Below are 27,455 nucleotides of genomic sequence, written 5' to 3'. Positions count from 1 at the left end.
CTGGGAAGGGCTTAGAGCTCACCAGCCCTCCGGCCACCTCCGACAAGGTGATGTACTTTCTGTACCTAAGATACACTTAGTTAACGGAGGTTGATTAGTTTAACTCTTGGGATCAGTAAAGTCGGAGATTAATGGAGCTGAGACCCCTCCTTCCACCCCCCCCCCCCAAGAGAGGTGATTTCACTGAAATGCAAGACTCTGGGAGGCTTGACAGAGGAGACAAGAAGCTCTTTTTTTTTCCCCTCGACCAGATATTCTAGAAACAAAGCCTGAAGCTTCAGGCAAGAAGGTAGGTGGCCGTTCTGAAGAGAGATGAGAAACCTTTTTCACTCAGAGTTGTTGGTGCTCAGGGATGAGATGGGTAGATTTTGGATACTTGGGAAATCCAGAGAGATTGATCCTACTTTCGTAAAGTAGGGAATACCTGTTCTGCCTTAATAACGGGACAGAATTTGCTGGGGCTGCATTGAAGGCCAATCTCCCTTTAAAAGGAACACTTGGGAAGTAAGCTCTTTCCCTAAGCATTGGCCTTTTCTGATTACCCCTTAATGTTTGCTCCTTTTATGGCAACGATGCAAATATTTTGAATACATTTTTTTTTAAAACCCAGTATCTGGCACCTATTGGCATTGGTAGATGCAGAATAAGTGTATTTTCTGGATGCTTGAGGTTGTGTGATTGGCGAACTAAAGGCGAGGTGCCCCAATTTTAAACTTGTGTAGTTGTTGCCTAATAGTATTTCTTTTCCTTTTTTTTTGTATTGATTATTTTAATTCCGGATAACAGGGGTTTTACTGTCATTTGTTCACACAACATGGGTGCCTCTGACAAGCTGGCACTTATTGTTCATCCCTCATTGAACCTTGAACTGAATGATTTGCCAAACTACTTCAGAGGGTAGTTAAAAAGTATAACACAATGGTGATATACAGGAGTATCAAATGTGTCAGGCCAGATGAGGGTGTCAGACCCCTTCCCCTAGAAGGGTTTGGGGGCATTATGATAGTTTTCTCTGTTTTATTCCTCCATTTGAGAGGTGACCTGATAGAGGTGTACAAGATGATGAGAGGCATTGATTGTGTGGATGGCCAGAGACTTTTCCCTAGGGCTGAAATGGCTAACACAGACTTTAAAATGCTTGGATTAAGAACAGGGGGAAGTCGACAGTGTGTGGTAGGTGGAAGCTGCAGGTACAATAGGATATCTTGAGAGACTATTAGATAGGTAGACCCATCTGGAAAAAAATGGAGGGTTATGCAGTAGGGAAATTAAAGGGAGATGCTAGAGTAGGTTATTAGGTCAGCACAACAATGTGGACCAAAGGGCCTGTGCTATGTTCTAACTCAAATTTAAGTTTTTCATCTGATGTGCTGGGATTTAAATTCTAGTCTCGGATCAATTGTATGCTAGTCCATAAGATATAGGGGCAAAAGTGGGCCGTTCAGCCCATCAAGTCCTCTCTGCCCTTCCATCGTTAACTGATCCATTTTCCCATTCAGCTCCACTCCCCTGCCTTCTCGCTATAGCCTTTGACAACCCGGTAAATTAACCACTATACTATGCACAGTAACTCTTCAAAAACTTATTTGAGCAATTATTTACCTGAGATGAATCTGTATCGTAGCCACAACATCAGTTTCACTGAGTGTCGTCTGGGCTTTTTACAGTTTAAAAAAAAACCTGAGTTTGGAAACCCTAATGGTCTGACATTCAGCTTATTCATTGGACTGGAATGGGAGCCAGAGGCCCAGAACACAAGCAGGTTGCACGACTAGGACAGGGTGAGGCAGGCGTGCGGCTGGAGCCAGGGTTGGGAACACCATTGTCAGTAGGTTTCCTTTTTGAATAATTTTAGTGCATCTGAGAATTTGAAAGCTATCACTGGTTTTAGAAAAGGACACTGCGGCCACCTCAGATGAAGTTGAGCGAGGTCCGGAAGATGGAAGTCAGTATTTTAGCTGGAATGTTTTCCTCTTGGGGTTCGATGTGGCAAAACTCCTTATGGGAAACAGTAGGACAGTTTTCATTCCAGGGTCTCGTGAGGTCCGGTTCCACCTCCCAAGTGAGCGGGAAAAAATTATGTTACACTGCAACCTGTGAAATAGGGTTAGGATTAGAGTTAGGCAAGTGTTTGAGTAGCATCCAAGAGTCCAGAAAAATGAATTGAAATTTTTATTGTCCAGAGCAATGAAGTACAGAAGAAAAACTTTATTTTGTGTGTATCCAGACACGTCAAACCATGCTGGTGTACAACAGGTAGTCCTGCTGATCCATCACCACCAGCATGGTTCCAGATTGTCATTTTTTTTAAAACACTTAAATGAAATCAAGGAATCTGTGCAGGAGACTGGTTCTGCGAGAGAAGACGAGGCGCTACTTATTGAATGGTAGAATTCTAAGGATCTTCGTCACAATTCCAGTTTATGACCCTATTTTTTTTTTTATTTCTGTCCTCTGCACAGCTGTAGTGGGTCTGCTGTACCCCTGCATTGACAGCCACCTCGGAGAGCCGCACAAGTTCAAAAGGGAATGGGCAAGCGTCATGAGATGCGTAGCGGTGTTTGTCGGCATTAATCACGCCAGCGCTGTATCCTTCCAACTGCTAACGCCTCAAGTTCCTGCCAAGAGCCACAATCCTCACTGTTATCACAGAACATCATCTGCAGGTCTCTGCCAAGTAGTTTTGCAAAACTATGATGTTGCCTGGATTTTGAAGTCTGTTTAACTTGTTGTCAATCGGTCGCAAATTAATCATGGAGTTCTACGGCACAGAAACAGCCCATCTAGGCATCTCATTTGCTTCTGTTAACATTATATCCTTCAGGGCCTTGCCTATTTAAGCATCTGTCTAACTGCTTCTTAAATGTAGTACAGTCGTCCTCCCTTATCCGCGGGGGATACGTTCCAAGACCCCCAGCATATGCCTGAAACCGTGGATAGTACCAAACCCTTATACAGGTATGTCCACGAAATTAAATGTGCAAACACCATATTATATACTTAAGAAAACGACATGGGATATTGTAGTGTACCTTAAACTTTTTATTTATAAATAGGGATCATGGGGCTGTGGGGAGAGGGAACTCTTTTTCTAAAATGCTGCCCACTTGCTCGCCATAACAGAATAATTATGGGACCACAGACGTATATGCAGTCAGACGTTGCTCGAACGGATAGTTTTTTTAAAATTTTCTTTATTAATCACGATAAACTATACAACGAAAAAATACAGTTGAAGAAAAAACAGAATACATACATGATATTTTTATGTAAATAATGCCACCTATCCCTCCCCACCCTCCTCTAAACTACCCCCAAAAAAGGGAAAGAAAGAGATCAAATAAAATAAAACTCATCAATTAGTTGCCATGGTTCGGAGCAAGAACACTAATGTGTGGAAAGAAGATTAATAATTCAACCCTATATCACTGAAATACAGACTCCAAGTTTTAACAAAAAAAAACTAATCTTTTCCAATGGAATATAAGATGTCATTTCTAAATGCCATCTCTGAATACTCAAGTTAGTCTCATTTTTCCAAGTAAATGCCACCGAACGGATATTAAGCGGCACATACCTGTACTTCCTCAAGTAAGGAGACCAGAACTGCCTGCAGTACTCCAGATTCGACCTCATTAGTCTCTTGTACAGTTGCAGCATAACCTCCCTGCTCCTATATTCAGTCCCTCCAGCAATGAAGGCCAACATTCCATTTGCCTTCTTGATGGCCTGTTGCCCCTGCAAACTAACCTTTGATCATAATCCATCGAAGCCTGATTCTGTGGTTGACTAATCATTTCTTCCCATTGTTCTAATCTGTCTCCAGTTTTTTTTTCTCTGGAAGTTGAGCCAAAATGAGGCATGAGTATTGACCACAACTTTTTGTGGACTGCCATATGTCTGTGTCTCATTCTGAAGGCAGTGTCATCTGATGGTGGGATTTTCTGAATGAAAATACAACTTGCTTACTGTGGCACCAAGGAATTTATAAATCTCATTAAGAAAGTGATAGATGATGTCCATTGTAAAAGGACATAATAAAAGTGGACTCGAGAAATTCAGGGAATTTGTTAAATAAACTGATGTCCATCCACCATCTGTTATATTTTTAGTTAATTGGTTTCAAAGGTAGGGAAAATTGTTAACAGATGGTCACTGGTTCTGTTTCTTTAACACTTGTTGGTTGAAGGTTATTCCCTTCAGAAATTTTTAATGGAATCAAATTAAAAGTTGATTTTGGTAATGGAACACTATCACTGATTCTATTTCAACGTCACAGTTTCTGCAACAACACTTTTTGTATCATCACAGATGAGTTAGTTATTGTCATTTACAAAATATCACATTGTATTATAAATTGGCACGAGGTGCATGTGATACCTGGTCTGAAATCTGATTTTAAATCCATGGATGCTTTTGGCTCTTTCCTTAATTCTGGCGTTTAATCAGAAATTAGATTTTGCAAATAACATGCAGTTGTCCTTGACCCTGGCGGCCCTCTCACTGGGTCTGTGGTGGACTTTCGATCGCTCGAGAAGTGGATTTGGACTTGGTCTTACAATAGCCTTTGTGGCCACCTTGGTCGCTCAGCTTTTAGTGTATAACGGCGTCTACCAGTAAGTACAAGTGTTTGCATTGGTATATTGGACACCCCATCACTTCCCAGTCATCCTCGACATCCATGTACACTGTTGCTTCCTGAAAAAAAAAATCGGGGGGCGGGGGGGATTTATGGAAGACAACTTCAAGCTGAACTCAAAGTATCATGTAGGGAGTTGGAGAAACATTAACTTTGAACTTAGCATGTTTCATCTCATACTGATGCTGTTAGTTGTAATAGTTCGACTGACCTAAAAATGTTTTGCCGCTGATTTTCATTTGTACTCTGCATCTGATGCCTCTCGTGTCAGCGTCCAACAAGAGTCGGCCAGTATTGATGGATTCCGGTCGTCCTGATTTCTCTTTACCACGGTCGCAATGTCCTGGTGAAACCTTTCACCATGTTTGTCACTGACTGCACCAAGATCAGCAGGGAAGACGTCTAAGTGCGAAGGCAGACAATTAATTTTCAACGACACGCTGCACTTCCTGGTTTTGTCTGTGAGAAATGGACTTAAAATATGTCAGGAAATCACAAAATAGGTTATATCTTTAAAAAAAAATTTGAGGTGATTTTGGTGATCAACAGCCTAAAATATACATCCAAAAGTGTTCAGGAAGAAAAACCTTCTTTGTGCAGTGTTATAAATGTCAAACAAGTTCCCACAGCCATCATAAAATCCTCCCCACCCCCTTCAGGAAGTGCTTAAATGTGCATCCTCAGAGCAAGATTTTGGACGTTCCCAAGTATGTCGGTCCTGTTAACACAGCATAACTATGCCACCCTATGAAATCCTGACCCTTTTTACAACAGTAGTTCATTTTCTTTTCCAAACATTTGTTATGTAGACAATAACTCGGATTATCCAAAATTGCATTATCCTAAATCCTCATTTATCCAAAACTTTTTTAACCCAGAAGTGAAAATTTTCGGATACATGAGGGTATCTAAAACAATCAAAAATCCTCATTTATCCAAAAAAAATTTCGGAGCCAAACTGACCTCACAGATTGGGAGAGAAAATAATTCACCTGACATGAAATTAGAACGGCAATACCCTCCCCTCTCTTCATTTCTTCTTTACTTTCCTCTATTGACTTTTCTCTCTGAATCTCCCTCTCAAACTGTGTGCCTCTGTCTCCCAGCCCCAAGCAGTCAGAAGAATCCCTTGTCCCAGTATCATCAAGGAGAGTAGTATCCCAAGAAGGAGCGAGACCATGATGTTCTCTCCCTCCTCTCCCCATCCCTCCTTCCTCTCTCCTTCCTTACCTTTCTCCCCTTACCTCCCTCCCTCAGCTCACCAGAGCTCCTGATGCCTACTACTGCACACCGGAACTCCCGACACTGACTCTCAACCCTCCCGGATCTCCAGTGCAGGCCGAGGGGAGGGTTCAGAGTTGGGCATTAGACGCTCCTGTGAGACTGCTGCAGATGCCGTGGTTTCAAAGTTGAGAAATATGCAGTGCGGGAAGGTTGTGGGGTTGGGCACTGCAGGGCTAAAAATGCGGGGAGGGAGGAGCGGGGACCTCGGAGGGGGTGTGGGCGGAGGTTGGGAGGGGGACTGTGCACAGGCAAAGACTGGGTCTGTGCCGGACTTCAACATTGAGAACCAGGACGCGAAGCCGGAACAGCCTCTGGGAGATAGGAGCCTGCTGACTTGCTAGTGAGTGTTCCACTGGCCCGGGAAGCCTCCCCAGGGATCAGCGGCAGCGGTGGCGACATGTCGGGGATGGGTGACAGCGGTTGGAAGGTCTCGGTGATCGGCAGTGGCGTTGGGGACGTGTCGGGGATCGGCCGCAGCCATCATTTTGTTTTTTGGTGAGAATTAATGCTTAAAAAGCCTTGTTTAAGGTTGTTTTAAAAAGGTTGTTTAAGCATTGATGCAAGTGATTTGCTGTTGCTTCTGGGCTGTTTTTTAAAAAATGACCAGTTGTCTAAAAAATTCAGTCATCCAAAATAGGTCCAGTCCCAGCCATTTCAGATAATTTGGAGTGTCAAAGTTGACGCCCCTATTTTTGGCCCTGGTTGCCAGCCTATTCCAAGCTCACAACGTAACCCCCACAGACTTACCACCCGCCCAGCCATCTGAGCACCCGACTCCCAGAAAGCAGGCTCACCACCCTTTACCGGCTGCCCGCCGCCCATCTGAGTTCCCGACACCCCCCCCCCCAAACAATGTAGTTACTTACTGCAGTCAAAGGAGTGTGTGAGAGATAGCCAGCCCCCTAAATTTTACCCCAAAAATTGGTCCACTAAATTTGACTTGCATGCATATGTCTGGTATTTGTACTTTTTGATTACTAATACAAATTACCATTTTAAAAACTACATTCATGACAAATATGATGATGTACACGTATTTAATATTTTGTAACAAAATGTACATGTAAGAGTAAAAACATGTATATAAATTTTTCATGTTTTGTGACTCTCAAACATCTGAAGTTTATCATATGTGGCTCTTGCGTTAAGCAAGTTTGGCCACTCCTGTTCTAGATTCTCACACCATGGGAAACAGCCTTTCTACATCTACTCTGTCCATGCCTTTCAATATTCAAAATGTTTCAATGAGATCCCACCTCATTCTAAATTCCAACGAATTATGGAGGCAGTATCTACTAATGTTTTCCTCACTTAGTGTTAAATTCTGGACCAGACATTATTTCTCCCCACATTCTGGTTCCTTGTACACATACTGCATAAGCACAGCAACATGTGTAGAGCAAGAGACCATTTACCATTCTATATACTGAAAAGGCCACTGGCTCCTTCACAACCAATTGTAATGTCTTAACAAAATAGGCTCTGCAGTGAACAAGGAGAGGAGAGGGTGACAAGCTTCCACTATCTTCGTCATGAGGCGGGATGGTTGACGTAGCAGTTAGCGTGACGCTATTACAGCACCTCAACATGGGTTTGAATCCAGCGCTGTCTGTAGGGAGTTTGTACTTTTGCCTCGTGCCTGCGTGGGTTTCAGCCAGGTGCTCCAGTTTGCTCCCACCCTCTGGCTATTTTTACCCTTTTGTCATGTATACTCCCGACTGGATCCACGGGTAAACCTTTTGCAGTATTAAAGTACAGTACATGGTTGGGTATAAAACCAGTCCCAGAAAACTGAGACATGCAGTATCTGCATTTGTTGGTAGACCCGGAAAACCAGGACACAGAATCCAAAGCATTAATTAGAGGATTTGTAGGGCACAGACTCGTGAGCTGGAAGGGCCTGTTACCGTGCCATATCTCTGGAAAATATTTTGGTGGAACGGCCATGTGTTGTGGGAGAGCAAAGAACCCACCCCTGGTGTGGTTTCTGGTCAGGTGATGAGGTACTCCTGCCACCTAGAGTGGCTTTGATGGCAGTAGCATTAGCCATCGTTCATTGTCCCTGGAGTGACCAGAGGTAAGATCCTCCTCTTCTCTCAAAACCTGTTCATATCTGCTCATGCAGATGTATCCCAGCCTGGAACAACCAGAGACTGGGGATCTGAGGTGGAGCAGTAATGGAGACCTTTCCTGAAAGACCGCATACACGAATTGAAATGAAAATCAAAACGGCCACTGTATCTGCAGTAAAAATAGGGGCGGCTGGAAACACTCAACGGGTTGGGCAGCACCTGTGGAAAAAGAAACCAAACTAGTTTCAGGTCACAGCAGAGAGCAGAACCCCTCTGGTAAAGGATCTTCAAACTGAAACATTATTTCTCTTCCCTCAGCCTTTTCTGTTTTCACCTGAGAGTCAGTGACTCCCTCCCTATGTGGTTACCATTGCGATGTTCTGCTAATGCAGCTGCTCTGTCTATGAGCAAAGAGCTAAGGCAAGTCTGTGTCATGTTGCTGCAGGTACACCTCACCAGACTTCCTCTACATTCGCTCCTGGCTACCCTGCATATTCTTCTCGGGCGGAGTGACAGTGGGAAACATCGGGAGGCAGCTGGCCATGGTAAGTAGTTCCAGTCAAACTGACCCTTCTCACGCCCAAGATGCTGATTCACGCACAAATTCACGCTGGAGAAACTCAGCCTACCCAATGTTGCGGGCATGAGCCCTTCTTCAAGGTACGAGCATGAAGCAGGCAAACGCCTGAGTAAAAAGGTGAGGGGGAGGGAAGAAAGAGCAGGTGGAGGAGTACAGGCCAACAATAGACAATAGGTGCTGGGGTAGGCTATTCGGACCATCGAGCCAGCACCGCCATTCATTTAGATCCTGGCTGGTCTTCCACTAACAGTACCCTGTCCCTGCCTTCTCCCCATAACCCTTCATTCCCCCGTCCACAAGAACCTTATCTAACTCCCTCTTGAACTGATCCAGAGAATAGGAGGGCAGGAAAGAAAAGCTCTCTTGACAAGAGGAGGAGGGTAGCTCTGTGAATGCAGAGCTGGAGGAGACATAGGGATAAGTAAAGAGAGAGATGGGGGGGAGGCTAAAGGAAACGAGAAGTTGATGATAAATGTGAGGTTATCCAGTATGGAAGAAAAAATGGAAGATCGGATTATTATTTAAATGGCAAGCGATTACAGCACGCTGCCATGCAGAAGGACTTGGGAGTGCTTGTGCCTGAATCGCTAAAGGTTGGTTTGCAGGTGCAGCCAGCTATCAAGAAGGCAAATGGAATGTTGGCCTTCATTGCTAGAGGGATGGAATTTAAGAGCAGGGAGATTATGCTGCAACCGTACAAGGTACTGGTGAGATGGCACCTGGATACTGTGTGCAGTGCTGGTCTCCTTTCTTGAGGAAGGATGTACTGGCATTAGAGGCGGTGCAGAGGAGGTTCACCAGGTTGATTCCAAAGATGAAGAGGTTGGCCTATCAGTTGAGTTGTCTGGGACTGCACTTGGTGGAATTTGGAAGAATAAGGGGATCAGAGAAACTTATAAAATTATGAAAGGCATAGATAAAATAGGCAAGTTGCCCCCATTGGTGGGGGAGACTAGAACCTGGTGACATAGCCTCCGGATTCTGGGTAGTAGATTTAGGACGGAGATGAGGAGGAACTGCTTTTCCCAACGGATGATGTTTGCTGCCCATTGAAGCAGTACCTCAGTAAATATATTTAAGCAAGGTTAGATAGATTTTTACATAGTAAAGAAATTAAGGGATACAGAAAGTGAGAGCTTGTAGGTGGAGATGAGCCTATCATCAGATCAGCCATCACCTCAATGAATGGCAGAGGCGGCTCAGTGGGCTAGATGGCCGACACCTGCTTCTAATCCTTGTGTTCTTAACTGCGCTTCCTGTTGTTCCAGTGCGATGCACTAACATTGCACGTGCAACAGTGATGATGTCACCAAGAGGAGTGCAGCAGCTGGCTGGTCCAAGAGTAGGGTGTCACCAAACGTACATTTTAGCTACCACTCTTTATCTACATGTGACCAGGAACCCAAAGCTGTCCCCTGGCACAAACGGCAGCCTGCCTTAATGAAGCCACTACATTTTGACAAAGGTGAAGTTGGGGGGGGTGGGGGGTGGTCGATGGCCTTTGATTCCTGCGGGCGACGCTGAGATGGATTCGGATGCAGAGTCGGAGAGCTGTGCAGCCCTCGAGCACGGAAGCAGCCTATTGGACCCACCAAATCTGCACCAACCCATTTACCTGAAGCTCACTTTATTCTCACCACATTCCCATCAACGTCACCAAGATTCCAGCCCTCCTCTGCCCACTGGAACAGTTTACAGTAGCCAGTCAGCCAGCCAATCTGCAGGTCTTTCAGAACAAACTGGAGTAAGGGGCGCCACGGTTAATGTGGCTGTTAGCGTGATGCTGTTCCAGCATCAGCGACCCAGACCCAAATCTGACGCTGTGTCTGCAAGGGTTCTCCCTGGGTGCTCTGGTTTCCTCCCCACCCCCCCCCCCCCCTTTCAAAACATGTAGGGTTATAGGTTAATTTGAGTGAAAATGGGTGGCGTGGGTTTAAATGGCCAGAATCTGCTTCTACTGTGCTGTAAATCAAATTTAAATCGAACCCCCACCCCCCCCCCCCACCACCACAGTCACATGGAGCACATGCTCATTGCACACGGGCAACGTTTTGGAGGTCAGGTTCGAACCAGGGCTCTCCTGACCTGTGAAACAGTAGCTCCTCTGGCTGCTCCACTGTCCCTTCCATTTGTGATGGATGGATAACATTGAAGGATGAAGTTCTGAATTGTACAGGAGAGGAGACAGACAGCAGATGCTGGAAGCTCCATCTAAAAGCAATCTGCTGGACGAACTCAGCAGGTCGAGCAGCATCAGTGGGTGTAAAATCATGGTCGGCTTCAGGCCAGCACCCAGGGTTTCAACTCAAAATGTCGACCACCGACGCCAGGTCACCAAACTACAGGGAAACCTATCAGCAAGATTGAAAGAGTGCAGAGGTTTATAAGGATGTTGCCAGGACTTTCGGAACTGTGATTACAGGAAAAAATTAAACAGGGTAGAATGAAGGGAGACTTTGGTCAAAACATTGGGTGTATTTGAGGCAGAGGTTGACAGGTTCTTGATTAGCCAGGGCATCAAAGGTTATAGGGAGAAGGCCGGGCAGTGGGGCTGAGTGGAGAAATGGATCATCTCACGATTAAATGGCAGGGTAGACTGAATTAGTTGAATTACCTATTTCTGCTCCAATGTCTTGTGGAGATTTAGACCTGACATGAACATACATACAGCACGGTAACAGGACATTTCATCCACCAATTTACACATAATTAATCTACACCCCCCCCCCCCCCCCCCACGGTACATTTCGAGCAGTGGGATTAAACCGGAGCCGTTCCCCCCACCCCCCAAATGGGGCAAACCCACAGAGACATGGAGAGAAGATAACAACTCCTTACAGACAGCGGAGGAGGTCAGTCAAAACGACGTGGGTTAAGGGTGAAAGGTGAAATGTTTAAGGGGAGCATTCAAGAGAACTTCACGCAAAGCGTGGTGAGTGTGTTGAATGAGCTACCATCTGAAGTGGTGAATGCGACTCAAGAAAAGTTTGGATAAGTCCATGGATGGGAGGGCTATGATCTGCGTGCAGGTCGATGGGACTAAACAGAATAATAGTTCAGCAGGGACTAGATGGGCTGAAGGGCCTGTTTCCAAGGGCCTGTTTTGTGGTTCCATGATGTTGCTCAACCCGCTGAGTTCCTCTGCAAGACTGTTTACAGGAGAAAAGGCCATTTGTCAAGCCAGGCGCGTGCCAGCTCTTTGAAAATGCCATTACTATGAGTCCCCTTCAACCTGCAAAATTAACTGCTTCAAACTTCATGAGTGGTAGATTTGTGAGTCGAGGCTATTCAGCCCACCCTGACTCTGCCAACCAAAAAGAGACTAGGTTAAATCCACTTCTCAACTCTCGATCAGCAGTCCTTCAAGTGCTCACTAAGGTACAGTTTAAATATGCTGTGGGCTCCTGTCTCCATCATCGGAACCTCCGTTGCTTTTTGAGTGATTTTTTTTTTCCCCCCCATTAATTATCCTTCTGACTGTCAGTGACCCTGGGTTCCCCATCAGTGAATCTCTTAATTTACCTCCCCCACCCACAATGACTCTGCCCTGGGAAGAAGTCCTTTCAGTTTATTCTGTTTTAGCCTCTCTCATAATCATTTGTCTCATGGGTGTATTTGGACAGCGCGGGATTATGGGGCCCGCAACTGTGCTGATTCGTTAGATTAGATTGACTCATTTATAAATCTCAATTATACAAAAGGTCATCCAGCCAAAACTTCAACGTCCATTTCATTCCACATATGCGCTCCAGTTCGGTTTTTTTTTTGCTCCAAACTCCTGCATGTATAATCTCTTGTGGTTTCCCCTGGCCAGATAGGCTCCCCTCGTAACTAATTTCAACCTGAGCCCCACATCCTCCTGAATCTGTTCTGTTCTCTTTTTGCAGGGAGTCACAGAAATTGCACACAAGGACTGCCTTGATAAAATGCACAAGGACTGAACGATTGAGTGTGATCCAGAGGAGAGATGGTGATAGGAGTATAGATGCTTTTGTGTGTGAGTGTGGCCGTATATAGACCAGCGAGACCCTAGGGTCCATCTATGTTGGAGCATGATATTCATAAAAGGGAAGATTTGCAATCTGTGATTGCCTTCATACAATTGATTCGTTTCTTAGTGTCAAAGTTTTATGTCTGCAGTCTGTCCAAACTGTCCGATGGGTACACATGACCTGCAATGCCATTCCCACTATCGCTACAACAAACCTAATCGGCGAGTATTAGGTCAGAAAGATGAAAGTGCAGTGTTCACAAGTTTGTTGTATATCGCAATTTGTTTCCTTATTTATTTCTCCTTTTTGAGTTCATTGGTGGCATAAAAATACGGCTGGACTTCCTTCCTCTGTGTTCCATGTTGGGGGTGGGGGGGGGGGGGTAGTGAAATATGACTTCTTTTCTCGGAGCTCTTGCTCGGTCAGCACAAGTGACATTAGTATTCATCAGACTTGCTCCTGTGCCACCGCATGTCCAGAGTATGGATGTATGCACGGACCTACAATGGGAGGGACGTGCACAGCACCGAACAAAAGGAAACGATCCTTCTCAAACTGGGAGGGACCAGCATCAGGACCGTCACAGAGTGAAGCATTGCGCCAACCTCTGAATTCTCCAGTGATACGGTAATCCCAACACTCTTGGCGGTTGAATGAATCATTTCTGCTGCTCCACTCATAGACTGAAATGATTTTTATTTTTGTATGTTGATCCAGTGTTTTTAATCGGAACCAATCATTTGCACACCTGCCAATAGGATGATTTATCTGATTTTGTACATTAAATGCATTTTGGGTTTTTCCTCCTCCCTCACTGTTCTCAATAAAAATGTTCAAGTGATTATCAAACCGAGTTTATTTTGTTGGGCAATGTTTTTTTTGACAAAAGGTGTGTAGAGATGCAGCTGGACTTTACATGATGATGTTTACCTTAAGCGAAAAGGAGACGATGAAGGGACTCAGCGGATCAATGATCATTTCGGGCTGGGACCCTTCCTCAAGGTGAAAGTGAGAAGGGGAGATAGGAAGCAATAAAAAGGGAGAAAGTGCCAAGCAGAGATACCGAGGGGGGGGGGGGTGGGGGGATTTGGAGAGTCGGACAGAGGAAGATAGCACAGGTAAAGAACGGACAGTCACAGAGGAACTGAATCTGGGTGGGGATTACCTAAAACTGGAACCCCCCCTAGTGTTCATTCCTAGTAAAACCAAAGTCTGCAGACACCGTGATTGAAGTAAAAATGCAAAGCTGGAGAAACTCAGCAGGTCAAACAGTGTCCTTTATGTAGCAAAGATAAACATCTGTAACCAACGTTTCAGCCTTTGGATCTAGGGGTACCTGGGAGATATATGATTTGTTTGACTTTGGATGAGTTGGGGGAGGTAGACGTGTCTGTATGGGAATAGTGGGGAATTAACATGGTCAGCAACCAAGAGTTTGTAGCGTGAATTGTGGAGGGTCATGTGGCCTCTCCATCTGGAACGTGGTGGGAGTGTGGATTGTGAGGGCAATGTGGCCTATGGAATCTGGAATGTGACATCTCTGGAGCCTAGGCAGAAGTCACCTCCTGCCAGTTGAGGGTTAGATCTGCCCACAGGTGAGACTGACACACAATTGGTCCTCGCAGGTCACATGGACCTGTCTTGCATTGAAAAAGCTGAGCACGTGCAGTCACTGGCCCTCTCTTTGTTGCTACTGCATGGAGATTCCAGGCTGCAGCTCTGGAGGGGCAAATGCAATGGGCTGTCCTGGATCCTGAGCCATGGGCAATGCTAGAGACCAGGTTCATTTGATATAATTAGTTGTAATTGATTTGCTGTTTGTTAGTGTTCTATGGGATAGAATTGATTAAAAATGTCCAGCCTTGATTCTCCTTGAACCTATTATTGAACATAACATTTGGCATTGTAAGCAGGGTTCAAGGAGTTTTGACTGGACCAGTGTGATGGAGATGATTAAACCCAACACCCAACCCCAACCCACCAATTTTCCCCTGCAGCCGCTGCAACCGTGTCTGCCTGTCCCGCATCGGACTTGTCAGCCACAAACGAGCCTGCAGCTGACGTGGACTTTTTACCCCCTCCATAAATCTTCGTCCGCGAAGCCAAGCCAAAGAATACTAACCAATTGAACCTTTCACCTGGCCAGGGGAGAAAAGTCTGTAGCGCATGATCTGGGAAAATGTGTGGGTGGTGCCCCGTGACATGCCCTTACTGAGAGGCGGTCAGGGGGAGCAGTCTGTGGTCAGGTGAAGCATCGAATCTCCTAACCAGAGAAGGGGGTAGGTTTGAAGTACACGGACTGGGAAATATGCAATGGGTGGCGTTACCAGGGGAAACAGGAATGACTTGTCTACACGCCCACACTCAGACTAACCCCAAGGGAGTGAGTTTTACCTTCCTTCACTGGATGATTTACCTGCAGGCACTGGAACCAGGATTGGAGGCACTGAGCGGTGGTTAGAAACATGACTGATGATTAGGCTGAGAGCCAACAGCTTGTCCACAACCGAAGGACTGCCACGAACACTGATCCCTGTTGACAATGAAACATTGAGACTCGAGGGGGAGGGGGAGGGGGAGAGCTGTTCAGTTCTACGGGTTTTGATATTCCTGTGCTGGGAAGGTAAGGATCACCAACCAGTTTTGCCCCACGCCAATAACAGAGCACATCCAGCTTCCCGATGGGGTGGATGGCCTGGGACCAGGTCTTTCTCAGTGTAAAATCTGGCCAGTACAATGTCCCAACTCTATGATCGGGTCTGGGGAATGTTTGTGCAGACGGTACAGCCAGCACTGCTCTGGGCAGTCGGTGGGAGTGCGAACAGGAACAGTACCCTGGCACGAGAGGGTCCGCAGCTCAAAGCCCAGGCGTGTGGGGGCTAAATGGTATGTCCAAAATGACCCCCGGTCACCCATGGGATGGTACAGCATCTGCTCTCTAGGATGTGTGCCACCCATACGCTTCCTAAATCTGAAGGTGTGCCTCCGTCATGGAGGTGGCTGCAGCAGTTCAGCATAAGGAGGATTCAGGATGGCCTTGGACCACCTGCTCGTAGACACAGGTGTTACCGGTGCTGTTGTTGGTAAGAAGACGGGCATTTACATTCCAGGCCAGTAAAGGAATACCACTCGCTCTTGACACATGAGAGTCAGTGAACAAATTACACGAGCCAGGGACCAGTCCCTTGGTCACAACTCCCCATGGGGAAGCTGATGGGGCTTAGGGGTGGTGGAGAGGGGAGGTTGGCAGGTCATCAGTGGGTATGGGTGGCGTGTCATGTAGGTACAAGCCTGTAAATGGATTCACATAAGAAATAGGAACAGTCGGCCATCAGGCCCGTCGAACCCGCTCCACCATTCAATAAGATCATGGCTGATCTGATCATTGACTCAACTCCACCCGCCTGCCTATTCTCCACATCCCCCAATCCCTTTTTAATGTAAAAATCTATCTAACTGAACCTTAAATATGTTTAATGAAGTACCCTCAACTGCTTCCCCAGGTAGAGAATTACACAGATTCACTACTCTCTGGGTAAAAATGCTTTTCCTCACCTCCGTCTTAAATTTACTCCCCTGAATCTTGAGGCAGTGTCCCCTAGTTCTGGTAGGTATGGTAACTTCCAAGGGGTGCAATATAGTGTTAATTGTGGAGGGTCTTGTAGCTTCTCTGGTGAGAGTGTGGATTGTGAGGATAATGTGGCCTCTCTGTCTGGAATCTGGCAGGAATGTAGATTGTGGAGAGTCATGTGACCTCTCTGGCTGGAGCATAGAAGTCACCTCAACTACCAGTCAAGGGTTAGATCTGACCACAGGTGAGGCTGACACACAATTGGTCCTCGCCAGTTGCGTGGATGGGTCTTGCACGGGGAGTCTCTGCCCCCTCTCTCTGTTTGTTTGCTGCTCTTGCCTGGAGATCATCACTGAACTCCAGGCTGCAGGCCTCAGACAGCTCTTGAAGGCTGAATGCAATGGGCCTGCCTGGATCCTGATCCATGGGCAATGCTGGAGACCAGTTTCATTTGATTCAGATGTAATTAATTTACCATTTGTTAGTGTTCTGTGTCTGCTAGAGATAGAAGCCCCTTTCACACTTCTGTCCCACTAAATTGGCTGTTCAATGTCCTGGGATAGGAATGGGGGTTTGGCTTTTCACACTTGACCACTCCTAACTGGGACAGTGAACACTTTCACACTTGCAAGGAGCCAGCACCTTTTTCCTAGGGCCAGACTAGCAAACACCAGAGGACTTGGGTACAAAGTGAAGGGAGAAAGTCCAGGGAAGACATTAGGGGCAAGTTTTATGCACAGAGAGTTGTGGGTGTCTGGAATACCTTGCTAGTGATGGTAGTGGAGTCTGAAATATTTAAGAGACTTTTAGGCACATGGAAGAAAGAAAAACAGACTATAGGGAGGGTTTAGTATTTTTTGGTGATATATAGGACGGCACAACATCCAAGGGCCTATATTGTGCTGTAATGTTCTATGTTTATCTTTCCACTGGTGCTACTTGACCTGCTGAGTGTTTCCAGGATTTTCTGTTTTTTTGTCTGATGCCCATAAACAATGTGCTTTCTAAATTTGGCACAGAACAGCTTCAGTGTCAGATATGCACACTCCCTTCCTTAAGACAGAAGTTCTGAGTTCAAACCCCTCACCAGAATTGTGCCATCTAGGCTGACAACTGCACTCCATTGCCTGAAGTGTCAGCTCTCAGGGTGTTAAACCCTGGCGATCATTAGAGATAATCCGTAATGTTGGAGAAATAAATAAGATTCAGAAATGCAAGTGATCATTGGGGGATCAGGGTATGCAAATATGGAGAGGGTCAGCAAATTTAAGTTCTTGGGGGTCACTATCTCAGAGGATTGTACCTGGACCCAACAAACAAAAAGCATCCTACAGAAAGCACATCAACGCCTCCAGTTCCTCAGGAGTTTGTGGAGGTTTGGCATGACACCAAAACCCTGGCTAATTTCTACAGATGTGTGGTTGTGTGTTGGAAAGTGTGCTGACCGGCTGCATCACAGTCTGGTATGGGTATATCAATACCCCTGTGAATGTAAAGCCCTGCAAATGGAAGGAGACACAGCCCAGGACTTCATAGACAAAATCCTCCTCAACATTGAGAACATCTACAGGGAATGCTACCGTCAGAGAGCAGGATCCATGCCACCCAGCATACGCCCTGTTCTCGCTGCTACCATCAGGAATGAGGTGCCACAGACTCGCACCACCAGGTTCAGGAACAGCTGCTCCCCCTCCACCATCAGACTCCTCAACAACAAACTCAGTCAGGGACTCATTTAAAATCTATTACTTTATTGATTTATTTTCTCTCAGTTTGTTTATGTGTCTTTATTTGTCTGTACTTGTACAATGTGAACAATTTCCTTTGCACAACCAACATGTCATAATTCTGCCTTGCCTACAGGAATAAGAATCTCAGGGTTGGAAGTGATTTCGTACATATTCTGACAATAAATCTGAAATCTGGTGAGCTTCTCTGCTGAACACTAGAGGGTGCACCAGAGGAAGGGGTGAAGGGCACAGAATCCAGTCTTCAGACTACTGGAACTAATGTACCATTCATGGATTGGAAATTATAAATTCCAATACTTGACTTGCATTGATCTCATGTATCATTGTTTATTTATTTTCTACAAGATCTGAGCATGCTGAGCTTAGTATTTATTGCCTGTCACAAATCACCCCATGCACCAGTGATTTGCTGGGTTATTTTTAGAAGGGAGTTAAGATACAGCCTCATTGTGGGTTCTGGAGTCACATATACCAACAGAGAGCCATGCAACACAAAAGAAAGGCTGTTCAGCCCATCAAGTCCACACCAGTCATCCTGCACTCACTTGTACTAATCCCAGACTTTCACTCACAGGGCGGGCAAGGTTTGCAGAATGAGCAAGCATTCTATTGCCCCTCGAGAAGGATGCAGTGGGCTGCCTTCTTGAACCTCTGCAGTCCTCGAGGTGTGAAACACGAAAGTCGGCAGACACCGTGATTGAAGCAAAAACACAAAGCTGGTGAAACTCAGTGGGTCAAACAGTGTAGTTAATGTAACAAAGGTGAAGATACACACCCAACACTTTAGGCTTGACCCCTTCACAAAACAAAAGAGTGTGTTAATCTACAGTACAGTTGGGAAAGGTTCCTTCTTACATTCTCATCAATTTCTGCCCAATCCTGCTACTCTCCTGCACATACACTGGGGGGGGAGGGGGGGGGGCTTGGCGCAGCCAATGCAAGAGTTCTGAAGGGAAGGACCACTGTCTAGGATCCTTCTACCACTGGGCGCTGTGGGGCTGAGGCCAGTGGGGAAGCCTCTCAAACAACTGAAGGGGGTGTAACCCTGAGAGTGGAGTGGGGCACGTTGGTGGCAATGGTGACAAATGTAAATACAGCACAGTAACAGGCCCTTTTGGCCTACGAGTCCATGCCTCCCAATTCACACCCAATTAATCTACATCCCTGGAACATTTTGAACGGAGGGAGGAAACTGGAGCACCCAGGGAAAGCCCACACAGACACGACGAGAATGTACAAACTCCTTACATGGGAGTTGAAACCTGGTCCCAATCGCTGGCACTCCACTAACCGCTATGCCAACCATCCCGCCCTAACCATGGTGCTATAAGGGTCAATGTACAATAAAGAACATAACAAAGAATGTTTAAAAAAACTTTGCACTGATTTTTCCTTATATTTGTACAAATGCGACATTATGTGCGTCCATTTTTATTGAGAATAAAGTCTATTTTCAAATCTTTAAAAAGGTTTCAAATTTTTGAAAGGTTTTCAATTTTTTAAAAGGTGGGCACACAGCCACCGACACCATTAGGAGGGAGTCTTGATGCTGTAAACTTGGTAGGATTTTGCCCTCAGGCATGTGTTGCAGGTACCTCAATGAGGCCGAATTTAAGAGAACAGTAGCTCATGCTACTTTGCCCTTTTCTTAGAAAAATCTTCAGCTTCAATGACCTTTTCTCCAATATGTTGAACAAGAATGTAAGAAGTAACAGGAGTTGGCCACCTGGCCCTTTGAGCCTGCTCCACCATTCAACAAGATTCTCCAACCGAATTCCCCCATTATGTGAAGTTATTGCTGTGTCTTAAATATATTTATTGAGGCAACTTCTGCTGCGTCCTTGGTCTGCAAATCCAGTTTCAAAACTTTCCACAATGGTGTTTGAGCTTCTGGGTTACTAGTTCAGTACAATAAACATAGTTAACAGATACATGGTCAATGGTAGGATACTTAACAGTGTGGAAGAACAGAGGGACTTCAGCATCCAAAACCATAAATCACTCGAGGTCGCCACACAGATTGATAGGATAGTTAAGAAGGCCTATGATATGCTGGGTTTCATTAGTTGGGAGATTGAGTTCAGGAGTCGTGAGGTGATGTTGCAGCTGTATAAATCTGTGGTGAGACCACACTTAAAATATAGTGTTCAGTTCTGGTCATCTCATTGCAAAAAGGATGTGGAAGCTATGGAGAGGGTGCAGAGGAGATTTACCAGGATGTTGCCTGGATTGGAAGATAAGAGTTAAGGTTAGCAGAGCTGGGACTTTTGTCTTTGGAGTGAAGAAGGATGAGAGGGGACGTAATAGGGGTCTACAAGATTATGAGAGGCACACTTGAGGTAGACAGTCATCACTTTTTTCCCAGGGCGGGAGTAGCAAACACCAGAGGACAACTTTACAAGATGAAAGAAGGAAAGTTTAGGGGAGACAGCAGGGGTGAGATTTCTATACAGAGTGTTGTGGGGGCCTGAAATGAATTTCCAGGGGTGATGGTGGAGGCTGAAACATTAGGGACATAAAAGAGACTCTTAGACGGCGTATGGATAAAAGAAAATTAGAGGATTAAGAGGTAGGGATGGGTTTTTTTACAACATTGTGGGCTGAAGGGCCTGTACTGAGCTGTAATGTTCTATAATTAGTGCAATGCTATTACAGCACCAGCGACACAAGTTCGAATCCGGCGCTGTCTGTAAGGAGTTTGTACATTCTCCACGCATCTGCGTAGGTTCTTCTGGGTGCTCTGGTTTCCTCCCACCCTCCAAAACACATGGGGTTGATAGGTTATTCAGATTTCATGGGTGGGAATATCGTTATATAAAAAACATAATGCTGAACACAGCGCTATGTTGGAAACATTTGGAAAGTAGTGTGTCTAGTTTCACAGGACTGAGGATTGTTCCAAAAAGAGAGGATAATCTTGGCACTGAACACATTGTGTTTGAAAATCCATTGTGGGATCACTTCATTTAATTGTTTATTGTGTTCTTCTGTTATAACATTATTAACCCATTTGCTTCAACGAGCTAAACAGTATCTTTAATAAAGCAGTCAGACATATTTCACACAGTTTGCTGACAGTTGTATGGCAAGGATCGTGAAACACACGTTAGAAACAATCAACAGGTCAAAGCGATTGGAAATCAAAATCATGCAGGTGCTGCAAACCTAAAATAAAACAGAAATGCTGGAAATACTCTCAAACTGTATCAGTAGGAAGAGAAACAAAATTAATGTTTCAGGTCAAGGGCTCTTCATCAGAATTGGGAAGGAGAGAAAAGAAGCTCAATAACCTGTTGGAGGGGTGGGGAGGGGATATGATTGATAGGCTAAAACAAGGATGACCGTGGCATAAGCAAGGCTAACTCTTCAATGTGTGAATGGGAGCAGTTGCAACCCACAGGGCTGTGTACCTAGTCCCTTGTTCCACTTGCTTTACACCTACAACCACATGGCTCAGTACAGCAACAACACCATTTACAAATTTGCTCACGATACCATGGTAGTAGGTTTTATAAAAGGAGCGATGAGTCAGCCTACAGGAGGTAGATTGAAAACTTGGGTGAATGGTACACCAACAACAACAACCTCGCAATCAATGTCACCAAAACTAAGGAGCTAATTGTTGACTTCAAGAAGGGAGAACCAGAGGTGTAATTTCCAGTGATCCTTGGGCGATCAGAGGTGGAGAGGGTGAGAAAATTTAAATTTCTGGGAGTCACTCTCTCGGAGGATCTTTTCTGGACCCAACATACTAATGTCAGCAAGAAGACCGCACATAAACGCTTCTATTTCTTCGGGAGTTTGCGGACGCTCAGTATGACATCAGAAACCTTGGCAAACTTCTACAGATATGTCGTGGAAGGTGTGTTGACCGGCTGCATCGCAGCCTTGTACAGGGCACCAATACCTCTGAATGAAAAGCCCAGCAAAAGGTTGTGAGCACAACCCAGGACATCTCAGGCAAAACTCTCCCCTCCATCATGAACACCTGTGGGGATTATCTTTCCTCACAGCATTAATAGTTCCTGATGCTTGTTCTGCTTTAAATTGGCAGGCCAAAACTTTATGAGCTCTGTCCCCTAACTCATAATAACGCTGCTTAGATCTTTGAAGCAAACGTTCAAATTGGTATGTTTGTAAAGTATTATATCGTAAACTTCAATTTTGTCAAAACTACCTTATTATCCTCTGTACAATTCCAGAGGTGTACTTTCCAGTGATCCTCGGGTGATCAGAGGTGGAGAGGGTGAGAAAATTTAAATTTCTGGGAGTCACTCTCTCGGTGGATCTTTTCTGGACCCAACATACCAATGTCAACGGGAAGACCGCACATAAGCGCTTCTATTTTTTCGGGAGTTTGCGGACGCTCAGTATGACATCAGAAACCTTGGCAAACTTCTACAGATATGTCGTGGAAGGTGTGTTGACCGGCTGCATCGCAGCCTGGTACAGGGCACCAATACCTCTGAATGAAAAGCCCAGCAAAAGGTTGTGAGCACAGTCCAGGACATCTCAGGCAAAACTCTCCCCTCCATCATGAACACCTGTGGGGGATTATCTTTCCTCACAGCATTAATAGTTCCTGATGCTTGTTCTGTTTTCAATTGGCAGGCCAAAACTTTATGAGCTCTGTCCCCTAACTCATAATAACGCTGCTTAGATCTTTGAAGCAAACGTTCAAATTGGTATGTTTGTAAAGTATTATATCGTAAACTTCAATTTTGTCAAAACTACCTTATTATCCTCTGTACAATTCCTCTAAAATTCTTTTTCCAAATCAACTATCCGTTTTTCCATTGACCGAGTCTCTGCCAAAAATTTCTTCCTTTCCTTTGATAAATAGCTGATAATTTGACCACGTAAAAACACCTTCAAACCATCCCATACAGTAAAATTACACTGAACTGTTTTCCTATTCAAATCTAAGAAAGAAACAGTTTGATCCTTAATAAATTTTACAAATTCCGGTTTTTTCAATAACATTACATTCTTCTTTGGCTTGGCTTCGCGGACGAAGATTTATGGAGGGGTAAATGTCCACGTCAGCTGCAGGCTCGTTTGTGGCTGACAAGTCCGATGCGGGACAAGCAGACACGGTTGCAGCGATTGCAGGGGAAAATTGGTTGGTTGTGCATGTACCTTGATCTTGAATGCAATTTGTACTACCAATAAGTAAAAATTTTGCCTGGTTCGTAGGAAAATTATTCTCAGTGTTGTTTGTGATGTCACAAATGTACTACGACAATAAACTTGAACTTTGAGCTTTGGTCATGTCCTTGCAAGCAACCGGTCCACAATCATTGATTAACATTGTGCAAAGTTATTTCATTGCGAGCGACCTGCATTCGAATCTGCGGCAATTTGTAAGGATTCAAGATTCAAGACATGTTTATTTTCATGTAACAGTACAGAATGTAATATTTCACAAAAATGCCTTCTGCCTGCCATAAGGGCAACAAAGATTCACCATTAGTGTCACTTGGGGGGGGGGGGGGGGTCCTCACAGAAAGAGAAGGAATCGAGAGTCTGTTCAGAGTCACTGAGAGTCCGTGAATTCACCTCCAGAGTTCCCGCAGCCTCTACAGCTGCACAGACGCCTGTTCGATCCATCGGCAACCCGAGCTCCAGATCCAAACCTCCAACGTCTTCAGCACCCTTTGTGCCCTTAGCCCCTCCTGAATCCCGGCTCCGAAACCTGGTTCCCTCGATCCAGTTTCCAGTCGCCAGCAGCATGCAGCCTGCGTGAGTCTCCCAACTGCAAGTCACCCGCAGACTTTGTGCGTCCTTCAGCCGCTGAGCCCTCGCTGTTCTGCTGACTTGAACACCGTCCTGTAGGATCAGCTCCTCTGCTTCTCCTTCTCGAAAAGGGTTTGTCCTTCCTGTTCCTGGTGCCCTGCACCAGTTCACTGCTCTCCCGAGTCTACAACCCCCCATGGCTGCTGCCAAGCATAGGCGACGACATCTTGGGCACAAACTTCCGTGGTTGCAAGATTTTAGTTGAAGAGCCTGTGCAGTCGCCAGCATTAGGACTGGGCAGTTAAACCCTTTGGAGCAGCACTCTGTATCCACTCTCTGTTCTCCTGCATCCACACCAGAGGCAGCGCTGCCATTACAGCAGCTCTGGCAATGCCACCATATTTTTTAGACCTGAGAACATTGCAGCACAGTACAGACCCTTTGGCCCACAATTACACAACAACCTATATGTAGCTAAAAAAAATCTAAACCCTTCCTACCACATAATCCTCTATTTCTCTTTCATTCATGTGCCAGTCTAAGAGTCTCTTAAATCTCCCTATAGGTCTGACCAGAGATTTATAGAGCTGAAACGTTGCCTCACGACTCCTGCATTCAATCCCATGACTAATGAAGCCCAGCATGCCATAAGCTTTCTTAACTATCCTCTCATTTTATAGTGACTTTGAGAGATCAATGTATTTAGACCCCAAGGTCCCTCTGTTCTCCCACACTGTAAAGTATCCTACCATTACCCATGTTTTCTGCCTTCAAGTTTGACCTCCCAAACTGTATCACCTCACACTTGTCCAGATTGAATTCTGCCACTTTTCCACCCAACTCTGTATCCCATCTATATCCTGTTGCAGCCTTCAACACTATCACATCATCTCCATCCTTCATATCATCCACAAACCTACTGGCCCATCTCTCTACATCTTCGTCCAGATCATTTATAAAAATCACAAAGAGCTAAGAGATTCCTTGTGTCTGAGTGGGTTTCCTGCAAGTGCTCCAGTTTTCTCCCACGTCCCAAAGATGTATGGGATTAGTAGGTTCATTGGTCACATCGGTGTATTTGAGTTGCTTTCAACCCAGATCTGATGCATGAAGGTTGCCTTGTGAAAGGATTATTTTAATGTATGGTGGTAGTTTGCCAATTGACAGAACTGGATCTTGGTGTAGCAGCAAGAAAGTCCAAAACAAATGGCGACCAGGTTTTGCAGCACACACCTATGATGTACATGTATGCACAAGTGTCTATTCACTACCATCCTCACCATAGATTCTGACCACACTCCACTAAATAATCAATAACTCTGTAGTGGAGAGAGTGGAGAGCACCAAGTTGCTCAGAGTTCACTTAACTAGTGACCTATCGTAGACACCCAACATCTCCTCAGTTGTCAGAAAGGCACATCAGCGACTGCATTTCCTGCAAAGACTGAAGAGGCCAAGGCTACCGGCCACCATTATGTCAACCTTCTGCAGGAGCAAAGGTCTGGCAGATGGAGTACAACATTAGTAAATGGAAAGTCATCCACTTTGGGAGGAAAAATAGAAGAGCAGATTATTATTTAAATGGTGAAAAACTGCAGCATGCTGTAGTGCAGAAGGACTTGGAAGTGCTTGTGCATGAATCGCAATAAGTTGGGTTGCAGCTATTAGGAAGGCAAATGGAATGTTGCTCTTTATCACTAGAGGAATTGAATTCAAGAGCAGGGAGATCGCGCTGCATCTATACAAGGTACCGGTGAGGCTGCACCTAGAGAACTGTGTGCAGTTCTGGTCTCCGTACTTGAGGAAGGATTATACTGGCCTTGGAGGCAGTCCAGAGGAGGTTCACCAGGTTGATGTTGGAGATGTGGGAGTTAACCTATAAGTAAAGACTAAATCGTCTGGGATTATACTCACTCGAATTCAGAAGAATGAGAGGAGATCTTATATAAAATTATGAAAGGGATAGATAAGATAGAGGCAGGAAAATTGTTTTCACTGGTAGGTGAGACCAGAACTAGGGGACACAGCCTCAAGATTCAGGGGAGTAGATTTAAGATGGGGATGAGGAAAAACTGTTTTTCCCAGAGAGTAGTGACTCTGTGGAATTCTCTGCCCAGGGAAGCAGTTGAGGCTACTTCATTAAACATATTTACGATTGAGATAGATTTTTACATTAAAAAAATGGAATTAAGGGATATGGGCAAGCAGGTGGAGTTGATCAGATCAGAGCACTTATTTGGACGAGATGGGGTTAAAATGTTGAATTCCCTAGAGCTTGAGGTGGAGGTGTTGCTTTGATTCGTGTTATTTGTGTTTTTCGTGGTCAATCTCCTATTCTTCCTTCTTTCTTTGGGATTTAATTGGCGTGGGAGGAGGGTGGGTTATGTGGGATTGGGGTTGGTGGAAAGGAGGAGAGGTAACCCATTTATTGGTATTGTATGTTCAAATTTTTAAAATAAAATATTCAAAAAAAGATGATCAGATCAGCCATGAATGGCGGAGCAGGCTCGATGGGCCGGATGGCCGACTCCTGCTCTTATTTCTTATGTTCTTATATTCTTATCTCTGGCAAGAGTGTCCTGGCCAGCTGCATCACAGTGTGGTACTGCTGCAGAGAATTGGATCGGACGTTAAGAGTGACAGAGAGGATCACTGAAGTCTCCCTCCCCGCCCCTCCACCACCACCCCCCGACCCCCATCATCTTGATCTACTGGGATCGTTGTCTGAAGAGGGCATGCAAAATGATAGAGGACCCCTTCCACCCTGCACACAGCATCTTTCAGCTGCTCCCGTCGGGAGGATCAGAGCCATCACCACCAGGCTGAGGAAGAGCTTCTTCCCGCAGCCAATGAGAATGCTGAACGACCAAAGGAACTGCTCATACTATCCATCCGACTTTCATATTTATGAAACAATATTCATTTGTGTGCACGAATACTTGTCCTGCGTATGTATTGTTTGCCTGTATGTGTGTTACGTCTGGTGTGTCTGCGTGTTTTGCACCGAGGATCGGAGAACGCTGTTTCGTTGGGTTGTACTTGTGCAATCAGATGACAATAAATTTGACTTGAACTTGTCCATTAGTAACCAATAATGCAGCAAGCTCTTTAATTGTGCACCCTGTGTATTTCCCAAGCTATGATACTGTGCAAATGTTTCAAAGTAGTCTCGTCTCATCTCTCCAGTTTTTGGAATTTCAACATCATCTGAGAAATACTTCAACACTGTTCAAAACCATAGCCAGAATTTTTCTCAACCAATATTTACCCCAGTCCCAACCAACATCATTAAAACAGTGTTAGGATCGCATTGCTGTGTGCAGATTGACTCTCGCGATTCCCACCATACCGCACACCGAAGTAGTTTGCCCATTGTAAAGGGCTTAAGGGCATCCCGAGGTCATGAAAGGCGCTATGGAAATGCAAGTGTCCTTTCAATGGCCCTTTGTGCCACAGGCCCTTGTTATTGACACCGAATGAAAACCGTGGTATTTCAGGAACTGCAGTGCAGCCAGTCAATTAGTCGGCAATTGAATCTAAAACCTGAGAGCGCAGGCAGAGAATCCGCCCTCGTGATCTGGGGATATAACTGACAGCATGTGGAGAGGAACAAAAGTGCTGGAAAATGTTCCATTCTTCAATACTGTCAATCCTCGCATTGGTGAGGAGGCAACTGTGACAGATGGTAACTCTTTTATTCAAAATATTCAGTGAATTATTGATTTTTACACTAATTCTAATGCTTTTCAATTGATATTTTTAGAGGGTTCCCCCCCTCGCTTGAACAACCATTATATTTTCATCAGAACTGTGCATAATGTTAACATCAT

At 45.2% G+C, this 27,455-nt stretch overlaps 1 protein-coding gene across 7 annotated transcripts in view; it reads left to right on the top strand.

The window, feature by feature from the left end:
• The window catches only part of insig1 (insulin induced gene 1), a 71,091-nt gene extending 57,671 nt beyond the window's left edge, over window positions 1-13,420 (top strand). For 6 of the 7 annotated variants that reach the window (XM_069914786.1, XM_069914782.1, XM_069914783.1 and 3 more), the window contains 4 exons: window positions 2,463-2,587; window positions 4,450-4,616; window positions 8,441-8,540; window positions 12,463-13,420. In XM_069914786.1, the coding sequence (XP_069770887.1) occupies window positions 2,463-2,587; window positions 4,450-4,616; window positions 8,441-8,540; window positions 12,463-12,516 (446 nt within the window). In that variant the 3' untranslated portion in view covers window positions 12,517-13,420. Of the gene's footprint in view, window positions 1-2,462; window positions 2,667-4,449; window positions 4,617-8,440; window positions 8,541-12,462 lie in introns of all 7 variants that reach the window. The other variant, XM_069914784.1, reaches the window with a different exon arrangement.
• Window positions 13,421-27,455: the final 14,035 nt, after the last annotated feature.

Source organism: Narcine bancroftii, chromosome 1 (assembly GCF_036971445.1).
Source record: "Narcine bancroftii isolate sNarBan1 chromosome 1, sNarBan1.hap1, whole genome shotgun sequence".
In the NCBI taxonomy this organism is placed as follows: domain Eukaryota; kingdom Metazoa; phylum Chordata; class Chondrichthyes; order Torpediniformes; family Narcinidae; genus Narcine; species Narcine bancroftii.
Note: the sequence above shows the minus strand (reverse complement) of the source record. Positions and strands in the feature narration are given on the sequence as shown.